At 46.5% G+C, this 17137-nt stretch overlaps 2 protein-coding genes across 2 annotated transcripts; both read left to right on the forward strand.

Moving 5' to 3' along the window:
• Positions 1-328: 328 nt before the first annotated feature.
• pwwp2a (PWWP domain containing 2A) lies at positions 329-9054 on the forward strand. Its single transcript, XM_054755204.1, has 2 exons — positions 329-1240; positions 6281-9054. Exons 1-2 carry the CDS (start codon positions 339-341, stop codon positions 7902-7904), a joined length of 2526 nt encoding a protein of 841 aa, XP_054611179.1. The 5' UTR covers positions 329-338; the 3' UTR covers positions 7905-9054.
• A 48-nt stretch (positions 9055-9102) lies between these two features.
• slc23a1 (solute carrier family 23 member 1) lies at positions 9103-16693 on the forward strand. The gene is made up of 14 exons (XM_054755205.1): positions 9103-9665; positions 11212-11349; positions 11464-11621; positions 11756-11844; positions 11985-12052; positions 13945-14126; positions 14216-14336; positions 14404-14560; positions 14635-14782; positions 14844-14949; positions 15058-15187; positions 15268-15411; positions 15474-15569; positions 15732-16693. Exons 1-14 carry the CDS (start codon positions 9633-9635, stop codon positions 15995-15997), a joined length of 1836 nt encoding a protein of 611 aa, XP_054611180.1. The 5' UTR covers positions 9103-9632; the 3' UTR covers positions 15998-16693.
• Positions 16694-17137: the final 444 nt, after the last annotated feature.

The raw sequence follows: 17137 nt of genomic DNA on the forward strand, positions 1-17137 counted from the left end.
GTGTAAATAAACGTGGATAATTGAATGTCTGATATATATATATATTATATAAAAAATCTTTATGAAATGGATAGGCGTATTGAATACAAATATTCCTGTATTTAAATGCCTTCATCAAAGTGACTTTTGAGCAATCGGATGCTGACAGATGTTTTGTTTCTCGTAAAGATGAACGCTGTGGGTGACGTCATCACACTTCCGCCTCTGAGACGCTCAGAGTGGATGTTCTTCAGTGCTTCGTTTGACCGACAACCTCGACAGCCACTCGTGGGGGTGTCTGTGCCCACAATCTTTTTACGAGGGCGGGACGATGCGGTTTGGTTGCACAGCGGAAGAAAATGGCGGCCGTGGCCACTGAGCCAGGAGCTGCGGAGATTCTCACAACAGCGACGACCGACGAGGGCCCACCGGAACCGGGCCCCACCGGCTCGGGACGCGCAGGACTCTCTCAGGAGGCCGAAGGGGTGCTGCAGCTAGAACCAGTTGTGGAGCTGTCCAGCCCACTCTCGGGAGATGGTGGGGACGGAGAGGAACGCCGCCATGTCAGGCCGGAGCTGGAGCCCGGGGCGGGAAAAGTCCTCTGTGAGAACGCCACGAACGATGAACTAATGAATAACTTTCCACTGGACCGGATCAGCACCGAGCGGTTCTCTCCCGGAGTGCCGGGGGGTTCAGAAGCTGCTTGGAACGTGCCTGCTCAGGCGGCATACCGCAGCATCATCGCGCAGCCGTCCGCCGTCTTCCTGCACTCCTTCCCGGCTCCCCCGCCCGGTACCGAGGCTGGACTGTCTCTGGCAGAACCGGCGGAACCGACAACAAACGTGACAACTGATCGTGTTGAGACCGCTGGCCGGGAACGAGGCTACACGGCTTTGGTCCAACCTGAGCGAAGCCCCTCATCTGTAGAAGACGCCATATTGGACGGTACCGGTGATCCTGAGGCAGGGTACGGCAAACCCACAGCGGGTTCTGATGAAATGCAGTGTTGCGGCTTACGGGAACCGCCCTCACCATGCCGGTCCCCGAAGCTTGACATCAAACCGGAAGAAATCTCCACACTGTCGGAACCTACAAGAGCAGAAGCCACCTCCGATGCTCCGCGGCTCGGCTGCGTGCAAGACCTGAGCCTCGGCTCCGAGGTCCGGGTCTGCTTGGACCACGTCATCGATGACGCACTGGTTGTGTCGTTCCGACTGGGCGAGAAGGTGTTCTCAGGGGTTCTGATGGACGTCTCCAAAAGGTAAAGTCATGGCGGGCATTAACGGAAAAGCAGGGAAGGCATATGGGTCGATTCAGTAAAGTTAAAAAAACCCTAAAACAACAACGATCTATGGATGTTCATGCACTGTGGCGCCTACATTTAATATCAAGGCAATGGAATGCAACAGAAAAATGATTTACAAATGATTTACAAACCCTCACAGGCTGCCATAATGTAAATAAGTTTTACTTTTCTCCTCTTTACACTTTTTAAGCCAAAAAAACATAAGAACACCACAACTTGCTAGCAGATTTTTAAAAGATATAGAATGATAGATAGATACTTTATTCATCTCCAAATATTTGTCACAATTCCAAGTTTAACATTGTCACATTTTTGGCATTCGTGGCTCATACACAACGTATATACCACTTATAAATGATGTTTACCCTGCTTATACACGACGTATTCACTGCTTATAGACAGCTTATACACGGCTTATACATGGCGTATACATGTCTTATGCACGGCTTATGCACGGTATATACATAATGTACATGACATATACATGATGTATTTATGGCGTATACAGTAAATGACTTATACACGGCTTATACATGTGTACATGGCGTATACACGGATTATACGCGTACAAGTCCGTCACGTTGCACGTGCGCAACAGCAGTCTCAGAGAAGCGAGCAACAATTTGGAGTCATTGTGTGGTTATGATGCAGTCGCCACTTTGCAGTTCAGATTTCCTGACTTCACTCTATCATGCTTTAAAAAAATAAATTATTGCGGTTTTGTTGTTGACTGTTTGTCATAAAATATGCAAATTTAATCAAATTTGACATATTATTGGCCTAAATTAAGCATTTTCAAGCATAAAAATAGCTGAATGAACGAAAATGCAGATATAAGGCATTCCGAAGACGTGATTTTGTTGTGTGTGCCTTTAAGGGGCGGGGCTTGGGAGGTGACTTGTGTGACTTCAGCTAGCTAGAGTTGACTGTTAGCAGTGTGGAGAGTGCAAGTGGCTGGCGTGAGTTGTGGCCGACTGTGAATGTTCTCTGCATATGTTCTCTAATTCTTAATAAAGACACTGACGCGCATCGGTCTTGTGAGTAACCACAAACGAGGATATTGATGAGGCAATAGTGTATGACTATGTTATGTCTTATTGTCTACTTTATATTGGGTAATACAAGTGTAAAGGTGACTATAGGGGTGTTATTTCATGTCTGGAGAGCTCTAATAATGTTAAAAAAGGTTTTCTATGCTGTAACTATGAAAATATTCCATTTATGAATAAGGAATCCTACATCATGGAAGTTCAGTTATCATGGTCAGGTCTGGAACCAACGAACAGCTGTAAACGAGGAATTACTGTACATTCAACTATAGCTAACATTGGTAGCTAAACTTTGCCAAATCATTATCATTACCTGACAAGAAACATAACTAATGCACGTGTGTGTTACATAGGACGTGGCTTGCACTGTCGGAACAGGAAGAGAGCGGGATGTAGTGCTTGCAAGCACGTGCGAAATTTAGTGCTGTCATGCATCTAACAAGGCAGACAGCACCTTTAGCAGCTCATGGCAATAAAATAATAAATTACGACAAAGCATTGATGTGTATTTTTTTTCATATCCCTAATTTTGTTCACGTGGTGCTTTTTGATGAAGTCACATTTGGATGATTGAAGTACTGTAACATTTGAGGTATCCATATATTTAGGCCTGTCACGATAACAAATTTTGCTGGACGACCGTTGTCCTACAAATGATTGCCGATATTATTGACAACATTATATTGAGACCATTTTTTCAGGAATGTAATGAATATATATGGCATAATAAAGCCAGTCAAAAGCAATAAACTTAAACTTCTCAAGAGCATTTAACATTGTAATTGGAAGGGCAAGAGCTTTTAAATAAAATAAATTAAACAACAATTCAACCAAAAAAAACCCCACTGAAAATAAAATGGACTGTCAGTCTCTCTTACCAAAAAATGCACCTAAATAAAAAGCACAATCGCAACCAAAAACAATAAAAAATAGACCTCTGTGAAGAAAAAAACACTCCAATAAAAAGCACACACAACAATAAAAAGAATACATAAAACTGGAGTAACAAATCTCTGTAAATAAAATTGCACTTGAATAAATAATGAACATTGGCTATTATTCCTTAACAGGAATGTGAATCAATGAACCTATGGGGCGATGCCTGCTCTTGCGTGGCATCACGCGGGACACAGCGGGACCAAATAATACCAGGACTGCTTCATGGATGCGGGAAGTGGCGGTGACAAAGCATACCCATGCGGGAACAACGCACATCACGCGTACTATTGTGGTGCAGTACACGTAAATGAGAGGTGGAATCTCTGGCCACCTCACGATTCGATGTGATTGCGATTCAGAGGCCTGCGATGCGATGATAAAATGACTAATCCTCCTGGTTCTGGTGGAAACGTGCTATGTGGTTTCTCATATTTGTCCTGTCCCAAAATATTTGAAGCTTGTATGACAAAGCTTGCATCTTGTCTGGCTCTTGTCCTGCTCATTTTACCTTCAACTACGTGAAAGCCAAAGCGCTTCCAGACACTCGCTTTAAATCCAGCGGGTGTGCGTCGAAGTTTACGCTCAGCCATTCTGGTAGCGTCTTACACTTGGGTGCACCGCCACAAACTGTCCAGGCAGCACTTCCGCTTTCCGTCTTTTTGTTTGTTGTTGTTGGGTTTTTTTGTTCTGTCAGCATCGATTATTGACATTTATGAATCAATTAATAATCGTCAATATCCGCATCGCGATGCATCTAAGAATCAATTAATTCCCCACCACTGCTTGGCAATTTGTAAATTAGTTGTGCCGGAGCGTGGGCAGTGTGTGCCAAGTGTGTAATTTATGCATAAACAGAATGCAAACTAGTCTTAACGCTTTTCAGGCGTACCATAAATACATAAATAAATGACATACGTTACCACGGCAACTTGCCGGACAATGCAGAGTGTAAATGCTGCTTTACTCCTCACTTACCCCACTCTGTGTGTCCACTCCCCAGCAGCCCCGCCTCCACCCAATGGGACAAAGAGACTGAATGACTGAAAGGAGGGTTCACTCGCTCAGTTCGTTCCGCTATCGAACTGACACGCCCAGGTGTTGAAACAGATGCACAGAGTGAGCCCTCTCGTCATCCAGCTTGCTTGGTGGAGGAAAACAAACATGCGTGCACATGTCAATATATCCATTATCCGCTTTGTTTTTATTTATCTTGCAATGAATTGATTTATTGATTATCATGACAGGCTTACATATATTTCAATTTGTGCTGAACTAAAAATAGGAAGATACTTGAACGCATCTATAGGGCCCTATGAAATCCGTTTTTTCCCCCCCAAATTCCATTTTATTTTTTTCCCTAAATTCTATTTTTTCTGTTCGAAACTTTTTTTTTAAATGCGTATTTTTCTTTTTACACTTCTTGTTTTCTTGTGTCAGTGAATAAAATCTTCACATTTAGGGGTGTCCCCGTCCATCTTTTCTGGCTTCCGATTCGATCCTTTTTTAAACATTTTTTTATTTCAATAATAAGCTTTTTTTTTTTTTTTACAAACATGAATATGTGGAATTGAATATGGTTATGAAAATAGCTCTTCAAAGCATTGAATTTACTTGGAAAAAATGGGCTTGCAAAATACTTTTAGGGTAGTACTAATCATTTGAAATGTTTAAAGATAAATTTGTGGTGTGATTTAGAATATATGAGTTTTGTTTTTTTTGTTGTTTGCTTGTTTTTTTTACAAACTCTCTTCAGCGCAATGACAATAATAGCAATAGCAATTATTGACGGTCCCTACTATAAACAACCAGCGGTTTACAGCAGCACTTCCTGTGCGAGCAGTGGCGGAGCCAGAAATTTTTCATTGCGGTGGCCAAGGTGAGACCGTTCCTCACATAGGGGTGGCAATAAGTTGATACCTGAAATGTCTAGATGGCCAGTGGGGTGACCAGAGTCGGCCACGGCAACCACGTAGCTCCGCCACTGCGTGCGCGCTCCCCGCACCATGACACAGCAGTGAGGGTGAACTACCGCTGTAGCTACGGAGCCGAATGCCCAACGTGAAACAAACTTCACCACGTTATGTCTGCATGGCGGTGTTGCGTTTTCTTCTTCTTGCGGGTGGCTGGAGTTGAGTGGCAACAAGCTTTGAGGCGCATTACCGTACCTACCATGCTGGAGTGTGGCTCAGAGTTACGAACGTTATACGGCAACCAGATCGGCCCGATCTTGTGGCGGAAGCCGATATTAAACGGCCTTCAAAGTACAGTGGATCGGCAGATGATCCCGATCCAATCTTCATGCTGCTATGAATGAGCGGTCCGCTGGGTAAATATGTCCCCACACAAACGTCGCTACTCCTCACGATTATAGCATTTCCGCGGTTAACAGTAGATTCTGTTTTTATCGGACAATTCCACAATTCCTACATTGAAGGCTCAGTTTTGGTGGACTCCACAAGTATTTGGCCAGTAATTGTGTTTGGGTTCTTGGATGACTGTCAGGCTGTGTGTGTTTCCTGTGATTCACTGGGGACCAGTTGACCCACAGTCTGCTGGGATAGGCCCCAGCACACCTGTGACCTGAAACAGGATAAGCGGTAGAAAAGGCGTGGATGGTTATGTCTTCCTTCATGTATCAGCCCTGTGATTGGCAGGCCATCTGTTCTCAGATGCCACCTGGGATAGACTCCGTCTCCTGTTGTTACAGTGGCGGGCCATACAGATGTCATGATACATGATGTCCCAGGATCTTTGTTTGCAAATATGCTTCAAGCGTCAAGCAGGACCATCTTCTTCACTTCCTGCTTGTCTGTAGTATGTTGAGTATGAGTGGCCTTTGGCTCCAGGTGAGGAACCCACAAGAGTGCTAAGATTGTGGAAGCATGGAGGCAATCCACCTCATAAAAACATTCCAACATGGACAAGAAGACGTTGAAAACACCTAAGAGTACTTTGTCATATTTTATGTGGTGTTTGAGTCTCTAAGGTTGTCGTATTGTGTTTGCAGGTTTGGACCGTATGGAATTCCCATCCCTCAGACGCTGGTCACACCAGAAAGCAACAGTGAAGCATCCCCAAAGCAGGAAGTGGCCAATGGTGACACGCCTCCTTTGCCATGGACCACTAAGCCGCCGCCGCTGTTTCAGGAGGGGGCGCCGTACCCCCCTCCCCTTTTCATCAGAGACACCTACAACCAGGCGTTACCTCAGCCCCCACCTCGTAAGATCAAACGACCCAAGCGGCGTTACCGTTGTGAGGAACCAACTTCCATCATGAACGCCATCAAGCTCCGCCCCCGCCAGGTGCTCTGCGACAAGTGCAAAGGCGTGGTCACATCAGCAGGGCGCCGGGGCCCGGTGGATTTGAGGGGGGAGGATGCTTTACGTCGACGGAGGCCGGCTGAAGGGCCGATGTCTTCTGAGGTGAAACGACTGAGAAGCGACGACAAGGGTAGCCGCAGCGGTGCTTCTGATAGACGCACACCATCAGGGATACGCGTGTCAACGTCATCATCCACCTCTGGTCGCATTCTGAGGGGTGTGGCTTCATCCTCATCCACGCCCAGCGCCATGCATCTAAAGCTGAACTCTAAGAAGGTTCTGGCCAAAGGACCCTCAGTGGATCGCTCCAAAGCACGCCACGTTCTCAAGAAGCTGGCAAGGAACTCGCAACCGGCGCCGCTTCGTAGCACCAAAGACGAGAACCAGAGCCAAGATGGGGCCAAGGCCATGACCCGAGCCGCTGCTTTACAAAACCATAACCAGAAGGTCCACTTCACCCGCCGCTTGCAGCACCTTAACTCCGCCCACGTCAGCCCGACCTCGCACACAGCACTGCCGCCTCGAATGCGTGTCAAACCCCAAAGGTATCGTACAGATGACGCTCAGGCTCCCTCTTCTTCCTCTCCACCTAAACACAGCACTCGCTCGTCAACCTCAAGCCCCGCCCCTACATTGAACCCAGTACAGGCCCCGCCCCTCTCCCTCAGCCCAACACCACCCCCCTCTAATTGTGCTGCTGAGAATAAGGAGGCTCCTCCTCCTCCTGCCTGCCCCCCACCTTGCAGCGTCACACAGACAGTAGATCTCCCCCCCCCTGAAGACCCCCCCTCCTTAGTGCCTCCATGTCCCTCCTCTTCCTGTCCTCCAAGTGCTTGTGTGGAGACGCAGGTTGGCGGCGAGGAGGAGGAAGATGAAAGAGGTGAACTGAAAAGGCGTCGCAAGTCTTCCACATCATCCTCCTCTTCCTCCTCGTCTTCGTCGTCGTCCTCCGTCTTCTCCAAGTCCGTGTCCAAGTGTTTGCTCCCCGACGGTCGTACGGTGTGTGTGGGCGATATCGTCTGGGCTAAAATCTATGGATTCCCCTGGTGGCCGGCGCGCGTGCTCGGCATTACGGTGGCACGGCGCGCCAACGCCGTCTTGGCCGTGCAGGAAGCGCGCGTGTCTTGGTTCGGTTCGCCCACGACCTCTTTCCTGCCGCTCTCACAACTGTCTCCCTTCCTGGAGAGCTTCCAGTCCCGCTTCGACAGGAAGAGGAAGGGCCCGTACCGCCGCGCCATTTCAGAGGCCGCTAGTGCCGCCAAACAACTGACGCCTGAAGTGCGCGCGCTGCTCACCCAGTTTGAAACGTAGCAGTAGCTCAGGCCACGCCCCTCACACCCTGCCCCCGACAGACTGACCCTTGCAGATAGGGTTCTTGTTTGGTTCCTCCTGTAGGTGAAGTGGCGGGTTCTTAGTGTCAGCCGCAGGTCCCCATTGGACTTCTAGTCCAAGTCTATGTGCTCGCTAGGCAGATTTCAAGCAGCCAAGTCACTTTGAGTCTTTGTGCTGAGAGTAGTTAGCACAAATGATGAAAATGTTGGACGGCTTGTCTCTGGATGTGGTTCTAGTCTCCTGGTTCCAGTCGGACATTTGGCCTGTCTGGCTTCCCGTGTTTGGCACGTCGGTGGTTTGTCCTGTGATGGTTGGAGAGCACATTGAGACTAAAAACTCATCAAAGCTGTGAAACACTCTTCAGAACTGAGGTCAGGGTCCCAAACTGGGTCAGGTCTACGTGAAGAGTCCTGGATCAGGTCCACGTGGTTCCAGGACTGTTTTGAATGAAGTCCATGTGATTGGCTCTAAATTCAGTCAATGTTGTGATGTCTCACTCTGTCCCTATTTGCCAGTCCCAGGCCTCAGTCCTTCCTGATGAACAACACCACCGTGATGATGATGATGATGATAATGATGATGATGATGATTATTATGATGGTGTCTTTTCCCTCTCTGTTTGTCTTCTTCTTGACTTTTGGACTCTTTTCCCGTCTGTTTGCAGATCAGAGATTCTGAACAAAATTCTGAACAGCATTTGTGTAAATGTTTTTTTTCTGATGTTTGAAATCTTAATAAAAGTTGTCTTTGAATTGTCGTCATTTGAGCTTTTCTTCTGTGCTGAACTTCCCGATGGACTCGCTGTCAGATTTTCTTACCTGCAAACAGATGTTAGATGTTAGCGCATTCAATGTCAGCAACAACCAGAGTGGGAAAACACCAGCAGCTAAACGACAGCTCGTTAGCGCGTGAATCAAACATGACACAAATGTTCACTGGCCAAGTTTTGGTCTTAATCAAGGTGGGTGACTTTGGGCTTTGTTGGCGGTCCGCTCCCGGTCCAAAAGACTTCAGTGAAGTCCGGTCAACATGATCAATTTCCCAGCATGCACTGCAGCTGTGGCGTCCGAGGTGTCATGTGACATCATATCTTGTCTGATGATGTCATCAGTCACCAGTGTGTCTTTCTTTGCAGCTCCGCCTCTCTGAAGAGCTGCTGACGTCCTGCACTCCCATTGGTCGACTGTCAATCACGTGGACTCAATCGATAATGAGAAATGACGTCTATTTATTATGACGCTGAAGGAAAAGAGCAGCTTCATGGATACCAGTTTGCCTCACTCGCAGAAGGCTCATGATTGGAGGAAAGTCGAGAGGCTCCGCTTACTTGAGTCACCTGCCTGGTCCACTTTAGATCAGCATGTTAGCCTAGCATAGCATGAGGACTACAACTATGGCGATTGTTGATAGAAATGGAAAGGATAAATGCAATAAAATGTTGCATGTTGTGAAATTTGCTGGATTGGTTATTGATGAATCCTTTCTATGCGATAATGTCTACCTGCTTTTTACAAAAGGTAATATCAATTATTAATATATTTACAGCTTTCGTTAAGTGTAATCATTGATCAGATGACACGCCTCAGCGGACACTAATTGATGAAGAAGTTTGTGTTTCAGGTGAAAGTCCACAGAGACTAACAAAAGATTATTAACCATCTCACTGGAAGACGACGACGACGCTTTCTCGTGTCGTTGCTGCTTCACATGGCTGCCAATCAAACCCAAGATGACTGCAAGGTAAAGTCAATATTGATTATTGGTTGCGGACTCAGTGAACAATGATCTTTTTGCTCATTTGTAGACCTACTGAGGCAACATTTTTCTTGGGCCAATGAAGGCTTTGCTGCTCACTGTTGATTAATATTTCAATCTAACGATGAGGAGCTTGACCCGTGAAAGAAGTACTTAGCATGCTATTCATTTGGCAACCACGTGTCACCATCTGAACTTTGAGGAGGACCACAATCCATAAAGCGGACACTCCAAGTATCAAATTGAAGGATTAAGATGTTCATGATTTGGTCTTTCTAGGTCACTGTGACACTTTAGTTGATCATTAAACGCCAAATGCGGCCACAGCAGGTCAAAGTTCACAAAATTGATAACCAAAAATTTCAATACTTCCGATACCATTCATATGAAAATATAGATATTTTTGATACTACACTCATTGAGGATATCATGAACAGGAACACAGTGGAAAGGAACTAAATGAGATTTAGTCTAAATGATACACAGTTGGTAGGAACTACTTTAGTACGTAAAGCGTGAGCACAGAAGCACACTGCTCCGTCAGTTGGGGGCTATCTGCACAGAAGCATTTTCAGGTCAAAAGGGCAAAGTATGTTATGGTTTCAGCTAGGAGTGCTCCGTTCAGGGTTTTATGCTGCTGATTTTGATACCGATCATCCAGGACTGACATCGGCCGATACCGATCACATGGATTAATTATGCATTTTTCAATGTATTTATGATGAGTGCTATTGGCCAGTGGTCAATCAATCTCCTTCGTGCCACCTTCTGTTGTGGTCATCGCTAGCAAACTAGCTAACTGTGAGAGCTGCCTACCGACCGCCAATAAGCGATAGAAGAAGAAGCTCACCGTGTGACTATGAACGCTGCATGTTTGCAAGTTTTCTCCCCGACAAAAACCCACAATGTCGGCGAAACGTTCTGCACCCAACAATGCTAACCATCGCACAAAAAGTTGGACTTCTGGACATGCCGAAGGAAGGCAGACGTTGCGGCTGTAGAAATAAATGAATCTACGGTTCGAGGAGAATGAGGAAAATACGGCAACAGGAGCAAGATGTTTTAACAAGGATACGAAAACGCTACAGCGGAACGGCGCCAGGACGAAGAGGCGCGGGCAGATGAGTGAAATACGCGCGAGTTACTTAAAGGGATAGTTCAGATTTTTTCACATGAAGTTGTACGACATCCTCATCAGCAGTGCAGTGTACACACACACACACACACCACTTTGTTCTGCGAGCGGCGTTCTGTTCGGATTTCGGCGAGGAGGAACGTAGTTCCGGTTAGTGGCTGGGGTCATTTAAGTACAGAGTTTGGCTTTTCAAAACAATACACGTTCAAAAGAGTAATACATTTGCATCATAAAACCATTGCTAACAAAAAAGTCAGACCTCCCAGTTACTCGGTGCTATTTCCTCTCCGTTCGTATCAAGGCACGCTGTCGCCTGTCCATTGTTGTTTGTGTGTTACATGCGCAGATGTAAACACTGTGGAACACACTTGTTAGCAATGGTTTGTGTCCAATCAGAGTCAGGATTACCTTCCAAGGGGGCGGAGCCAAGGGTCAAAGAAGGGGCCAACAGGAGAGCCGAATGTGTCCACAGACATGATTTACACCATCGAGGACGTCCCCCCCTGGTACTTGTGTATTCTACTGGGACTGCAGGTACAACTTGGACTAGACTGGTAGAACTTTTAGTAGAACCTGATTCTGGGCTAGACAGTGGCCCAGTCACATCATGTCACCTTTCACACCATTGAATATGTCACGTGCCTTCAGCACTACCTGACATGTTTCAGCGGAACCGTAGCGGTACCGTTCCTGCTGGCTGAGGCAATGTGCGTGGGTCAAGACCAGAACACCGTCAGTCAGCTGATTGGAACCATTTTCACCACCGTTGGGGTCACCACCCTGATCCAGACCACAGTGGGAGTCAGGTGACATACCTTATTTCATTTCCTCTTCAACTCAGTAGTAGAAAACCTTGACTGGACGCTCTTCTTCTTTTACTGGACAGCATCCATAAAACCATTGAAAGAGTCAGTCAGAAATGTTTGTTGTTCTTGTGAAGATTGCCGCTATTCCAAGCGTCTGCTTTGGCCTTCCTGATTCCTGCACAAGCCATTCTCAGTTTGGACCGCTGGAGATGTCCAAGTCAGGGTGAGATGGCTTCCTTTCTTCTTTGCTTCTCCACAAACATCACCGACTAGTCTTCCACCAGGCTTAAAGCAGACTTCACACACTGTGTGTGTGTGTGTGTGTGTGTGTGTGTGTGTCTGTGTGTCTGTGTGTGTTTCCAGAGGAGATTTATGGGAATTGGAGTCTTCCACTTGACACGTCCCACGTCTGGCAACCTCGCATCAGAGAGGTTAGTAATGACCAAATTGTGGGACTTTCATGTCTTTTATTGTTGCCATGAAAACATTTGAGCATTGCCAAGCATTACGGCCAGAAGTCTCCATGGTGAGTAGGGTTTAGAGCGGGGGTCAACCACCCTCGTCTCCGTTCCTGCTTGTGTTCTTCAGCCTGCTTTTAAAAGAACCGCTTGTTTTACTTTGGCTTGGTGAGCGGATGTCGCAGTGCCTGTTTAGACATAATACAGGCTTAGCAAGCAGCATGCGCACGTACGTACCAACAGGATGTTATCATTGGCTGCACAGTGTTCATCATTGTGTTGTATGTTGTTACCGCTTGTTGTTCCCTGTCACTCACTGAGTTGCATTGCAAAATGGTACAGAATGAATCGTGTTTATTTCATTCACAGTGAATGATTGCATTTTGTGCGCCGCATGGATTTGTTGTGTGCTGAGAACGCCTTTGGAGTTCTGTTGTTCAGCGGATAACCAAAAGGAGGAGAATTATTTGTTTTCATCGTGAGATCTTGTCACACGTAAGCAAACAAAGACAAGTAGACAAGAGAAAAACACTGAATGTCCATCCATCTTCTATGCCGTTTATTCCCAGTAGGGTCACGGGTAGCCTGTCCAAGCTGACTTTGGGCGAGAGGCGGGGTACACCCTGGACTGGTCGCCAGCCAATGGCAGGGCACATATAGACAAACAACCATTCACACTCACATTCATACCTATGGACAATTTAGAGTCTCCAGTTAACCTAACATGCATGTTTTTGGAATGTGGGAGGAAACCGGAGTACCCGGAGAAAACCCACACACACACGGGGAGAACATGCAAACTCCACACAGAAATGCCCAACGGAGATTCGAACCCAGATCTTCCCGATCTCCTGACTGTGTGATACTAACCACTAGGCCATCTTACCAGTGAATGTATTATTGTTAATCTTATTATTATTATTATTATTATTATTAGGGATGTCTGATATTAGCATTTTGTCTATATCTGATATGTCTAACCGATATGTGTAACCTAACATATCTCCTGTCGTGCAACTAACTCATACTGTATCTGTTGTGAAACAAAAGGATACAGCATCAGCAATAACATGGCTGTAAACAACATCTTGCGTAAGCAAACTACCGCGTCTGCCTGCCGATATTTATGTGTTTTTTTTTTAATTCCCACTACCGCAGAGACATATGATTGAATGAATTGTGCGTGGGAATACAGCGTCTTCCGCAAAGTCGGCAAATTCTGCCCTCATAATGATGTTATTAATGGCCAAATGATGCAGTCTACGGGCCAAATGCTATCAAAAGTAATTGTTGGTAAGCATTACCTGTGAAATGTGTGGCCTTTTATTGTGGGCAGTCTAAGGCTCACCTGTGCACTAATCATGGTGTCTAATCAGCATCTTGATATGGCACACCTGTGAGGTGGGATGGATTATCTCAGCAAAGGAGAAGTGCTCACTATCACAGATTTAGACAGATTTGTCAACAATATTTGAGAGAAATGGTGATATCGTGTATGTGGAAAAAGTTTTACATCTTTGAGTTCATCACATTAAAAATGGGAGCAAAAACAAAAGTGTTGGGTTTCTATTTTCGTTGAGTGTATATGAGCTACCGTGTTTTGACAACCCGCCACGTCCTGCCACCCCTCCCACGGTTAAGCAAAGCATTGGCTCAAGTATACAGGATGCTGCGTGTTGACTGTTATGGCGACGGCAATGTTGCTTGTGGCGCTTAAAGGGCTATATCGGTTTTCATTATAGGGAAAAAAAACAGATACCGATATTGCTTGTAGCTGCGATCGTAAGTCCTTTTATGCAAATGAATGCGTAATTGCTTTTGGGGCAGTATTCTATTCTTTGCTATCAAGAGTGTTTGTCTTGTAGATTCAGGGAGCCATCATGGTGGCGAGCACTTTGGAGGTCCTGATTGGTCTTCTGGGACTGCCAGGAATACTGCTGGAATACATCGGGCCACTCACCATCACGCCCACTGTGTCGCTCATCGGCCTGTCCGTGTTTACCACGGCTGGAGACCGGGCGGGGTCTCACTGGGGCCTCTCAGCACTGTGGGACTCCCCTCTCATTCCTCATCCTGAATTCTGCTCACGTTCACAGTCTCGTTTCCACATCGACTGCTTCTTTCTATCCTCTCCAGGTGTATTCTCCTCATCGTACTGTTTGCTCAGTACTTGCGGGCAACTTCACTTCCTGTTCCTGTCTATAGAAAGAAAAAAGGAGTCAAGTTCATCCGAGTCCACATCTTCAAAATGTTTCCTGTAAAAAGACTGGCATCATGTGACTCACCAGGTGGCCAGTTTGTGACTCGTGAATGTTTTTGTCCAGATCATCCTGGCCATCATGCTGGTGTGGCTGCTTTGTTACATCTTCACCCTGACCAACCTCCTGCCCACCGACCCAGGACGTTACGGACATAAGGCCAGGACCGACGCTCGCGGCGACATCATGTCTTCATCTCCCTGGTTCAGAGTTCCTTATCCCTGTGAGACCAATGACATCATCACATTTCTCTGCAAGTTCAAAGGTCACAGGTGACTGTCGCTTGACCCCTCGTAGGCCAGTGGGGGTTGCCTGTGGTCACGTTTGCGGGGGTGTTGGGCATGCTGAGCGCTACGCTGGCAGGCATTGTAGAATCTATTGGCGACTATTACGCCTGTGCTCGTCTCTCCGGAGCGGCTCCGCCTCCTGTCCATGCCATCAACAGGTGAGGCAGGAATTGATTGGCCCCTCCTGCCCAGGTGTTGGATCTCTTGTGTTTGTTTCAGAGGAATCTTCACAGAGGGAATCTGCTGCATCATTGCTGGACTTTTAGGGACTGGAAACGGCTCCACCTCCTCCAGCCCAAATATTGGAGTGCTCGGCATAACGAAGGTAAACTCAGGTCGTCCTCGGTCATCCTCATCCTTGGACATTCCAGGCTCCGATAGGTGGGATGACGAGTCCATCTAAAGCTGCAAAGAGTGTTGGTTGTGTGTGCAGGTGGGAAGCAGGCGAGTGGTCCAGTACGGAGCCGCCATCATGTTGCTGTTAGGATCCGTTGGGAAATTTACCGCCCTGTTTGCGTCCCTGCCAGATCCGATCCTCGGAGGAATGTTCTGCACGCTCTTTGGTGAATGCTTACTCTTTAACACTGGGATGTCCATTTCAAGTGGAACCAGGACCACATCTTGGTTTGTCCGTATTTGTCAGGCATGATCACGGCTGTCGGTCTGTCCAACCTGCAGCTGGTGGATCTCAACTCGTCCAGAAATCTTTTCATTCTGGGCTTCTCCATGTTCTTTGGTCTGACTCTGCCCACGTACCTGGACACGCACCCCAACTCCATCAACACAGGTATGTGAGTCCATTGAGAAGGTCAGCCAGAGGTCTGATAAAGATCATCTGTGTGCTTGCAGGTGTGGCAGAACTCAATCAAATCCTGACGGTCCTTCTGTCCACGGAGATGTTTGTTGGCGGTTTCCTGGCTTTCTGCCTGGATAATACAATTCCAGGTGACTTGTTGTCCAGATGGGTTTGATTTGAAGAAGCAGCTTCATGGTGGTCTGAGGCACAATGTCCACTTGCTGATTGGTTGACTGTGGGGGCTCAGGTCTTACCACAGGAGGGGGAAAGGAGCAAAATGGTGTTAATCTTTTCTAGTTGTGTGTTGTTAGGTTCTAGGCAAGAGCGTGGTCTGCTTGAGTGGAGAGCGTTGTCTTCCTCGTCCACCTCCTACGACCTTCCCGTCGGGATGGCTCTGATCCGGCGGGTGCACTGCCTCAGGAAATTTCCAATAAGCCCCACATTCACAGGCTGGACTTTGTCTGAAGACCCACCCCATTCTGGTGAGAGGGAGGAGCAAGGAGGACGGGAGGTGGAGCAAGAAATAGTTGGGGAGGAGCTTGGACAGGGAGGAGCTGACAAGTCAACCAAAGTCTAATTGTCGGATTTTGGCATCGAATGTTTCTCATTTCACACTTGTACACATCACACACACATGCAGGTGTGTGCTTTATGCCATATACTTGGTGTCCCAAAAACTTGAAATAATGATCAGGCCCATAATTATCAGGCCGATATGACGGAATTATGTTGTCATTCTGATAAATCCGATAACATTAAAAATTTCTCAGATAACCGATCATTTCAAAAAACGCTCCAACGTGGTGAGATCACCCGTACCGTGCAGGTGAGCAAATGAAGCACGGTCTGTCATAACTTCCCCTGAGCTCACTTGGAAACAGACCTTCATTTTCCCAGGAAGACATTTTGTGTGCTAGTTGTACCAAATGCTCCACGATGAGGGGAAAAACAACCCCATCCAGCACACAAAAACCTTACCAGCCACCTGAAACGCCAGCGCCGCGGCGTTTGGAAAGTGCAAAAGGTTTGCCGGAGACCTCTGTGGAGACACACCAGCTGCTCGGAATGTGTGCCCGAATACAGTGCACCTTGCTGGACCACAGCAGGTGGCTCCTCCTCCTCTATACTCTGGTTCTCCTGGTAGCAGTGATGTTGTGATGTAGTAGTAATGTCATCATATTTGATTAGGACAAATCAACAGGTACACTTGGTCAAATCCTAATTTATTCCAGTCCTTCTTACCTCCAGGTGTGCACAAACTCCACTAAGTAAAAAATAGTAGATATAAAAAAAATCGGTTATTTGAACCATATCACTCTTGAGAAGCACAAAGTTATAGGTATTGGTTTGAAAAAAAAGAGCTCATGCATCTCTGGGGTGTATAATAAATGTTGATGCAACATGATATTACTGGCCACATGCTGACAGGCAGGCGCACGTAGCTGCGAAGCCACGCTCATGGTGGCCTCGCTCTACGTTTCTTCCATGTATTTCATCAGGAAATCTGCAAATTCTGTCATTTTTACTTAATAAAATGTTAAAAACGATTTCAATCATACAGAAAATACATCCAGAATACAATTCAATAGACACAAACTAATAATTATTTTGTTAGTCTTTTTTTTTTCATCGAGACCTGCCTCCGCACATCACTGCCTGCAGGTCAAATGAAAATAGCCATTTTTGTAACATTTATTTTCATAGCTTATTTCAACCC

This window comes from Dunckerocampus dactyliophorus, chromosome 16, assembly GCF_027744805.1.
Source record: "Dunckerocampus dactyliophorus isolate RoL2022-P2 chromosome 16, RoL_Ddac_1.1, whole genome shotgun sequence".
Classification (NCBI taxonomy): Eukaryota; Metazoa; Chordata; class Actinopteri; order Syngnathiformes; family Syngnathidae; genus Dunckerocampus; species Dunckerocampus dactyliophorus.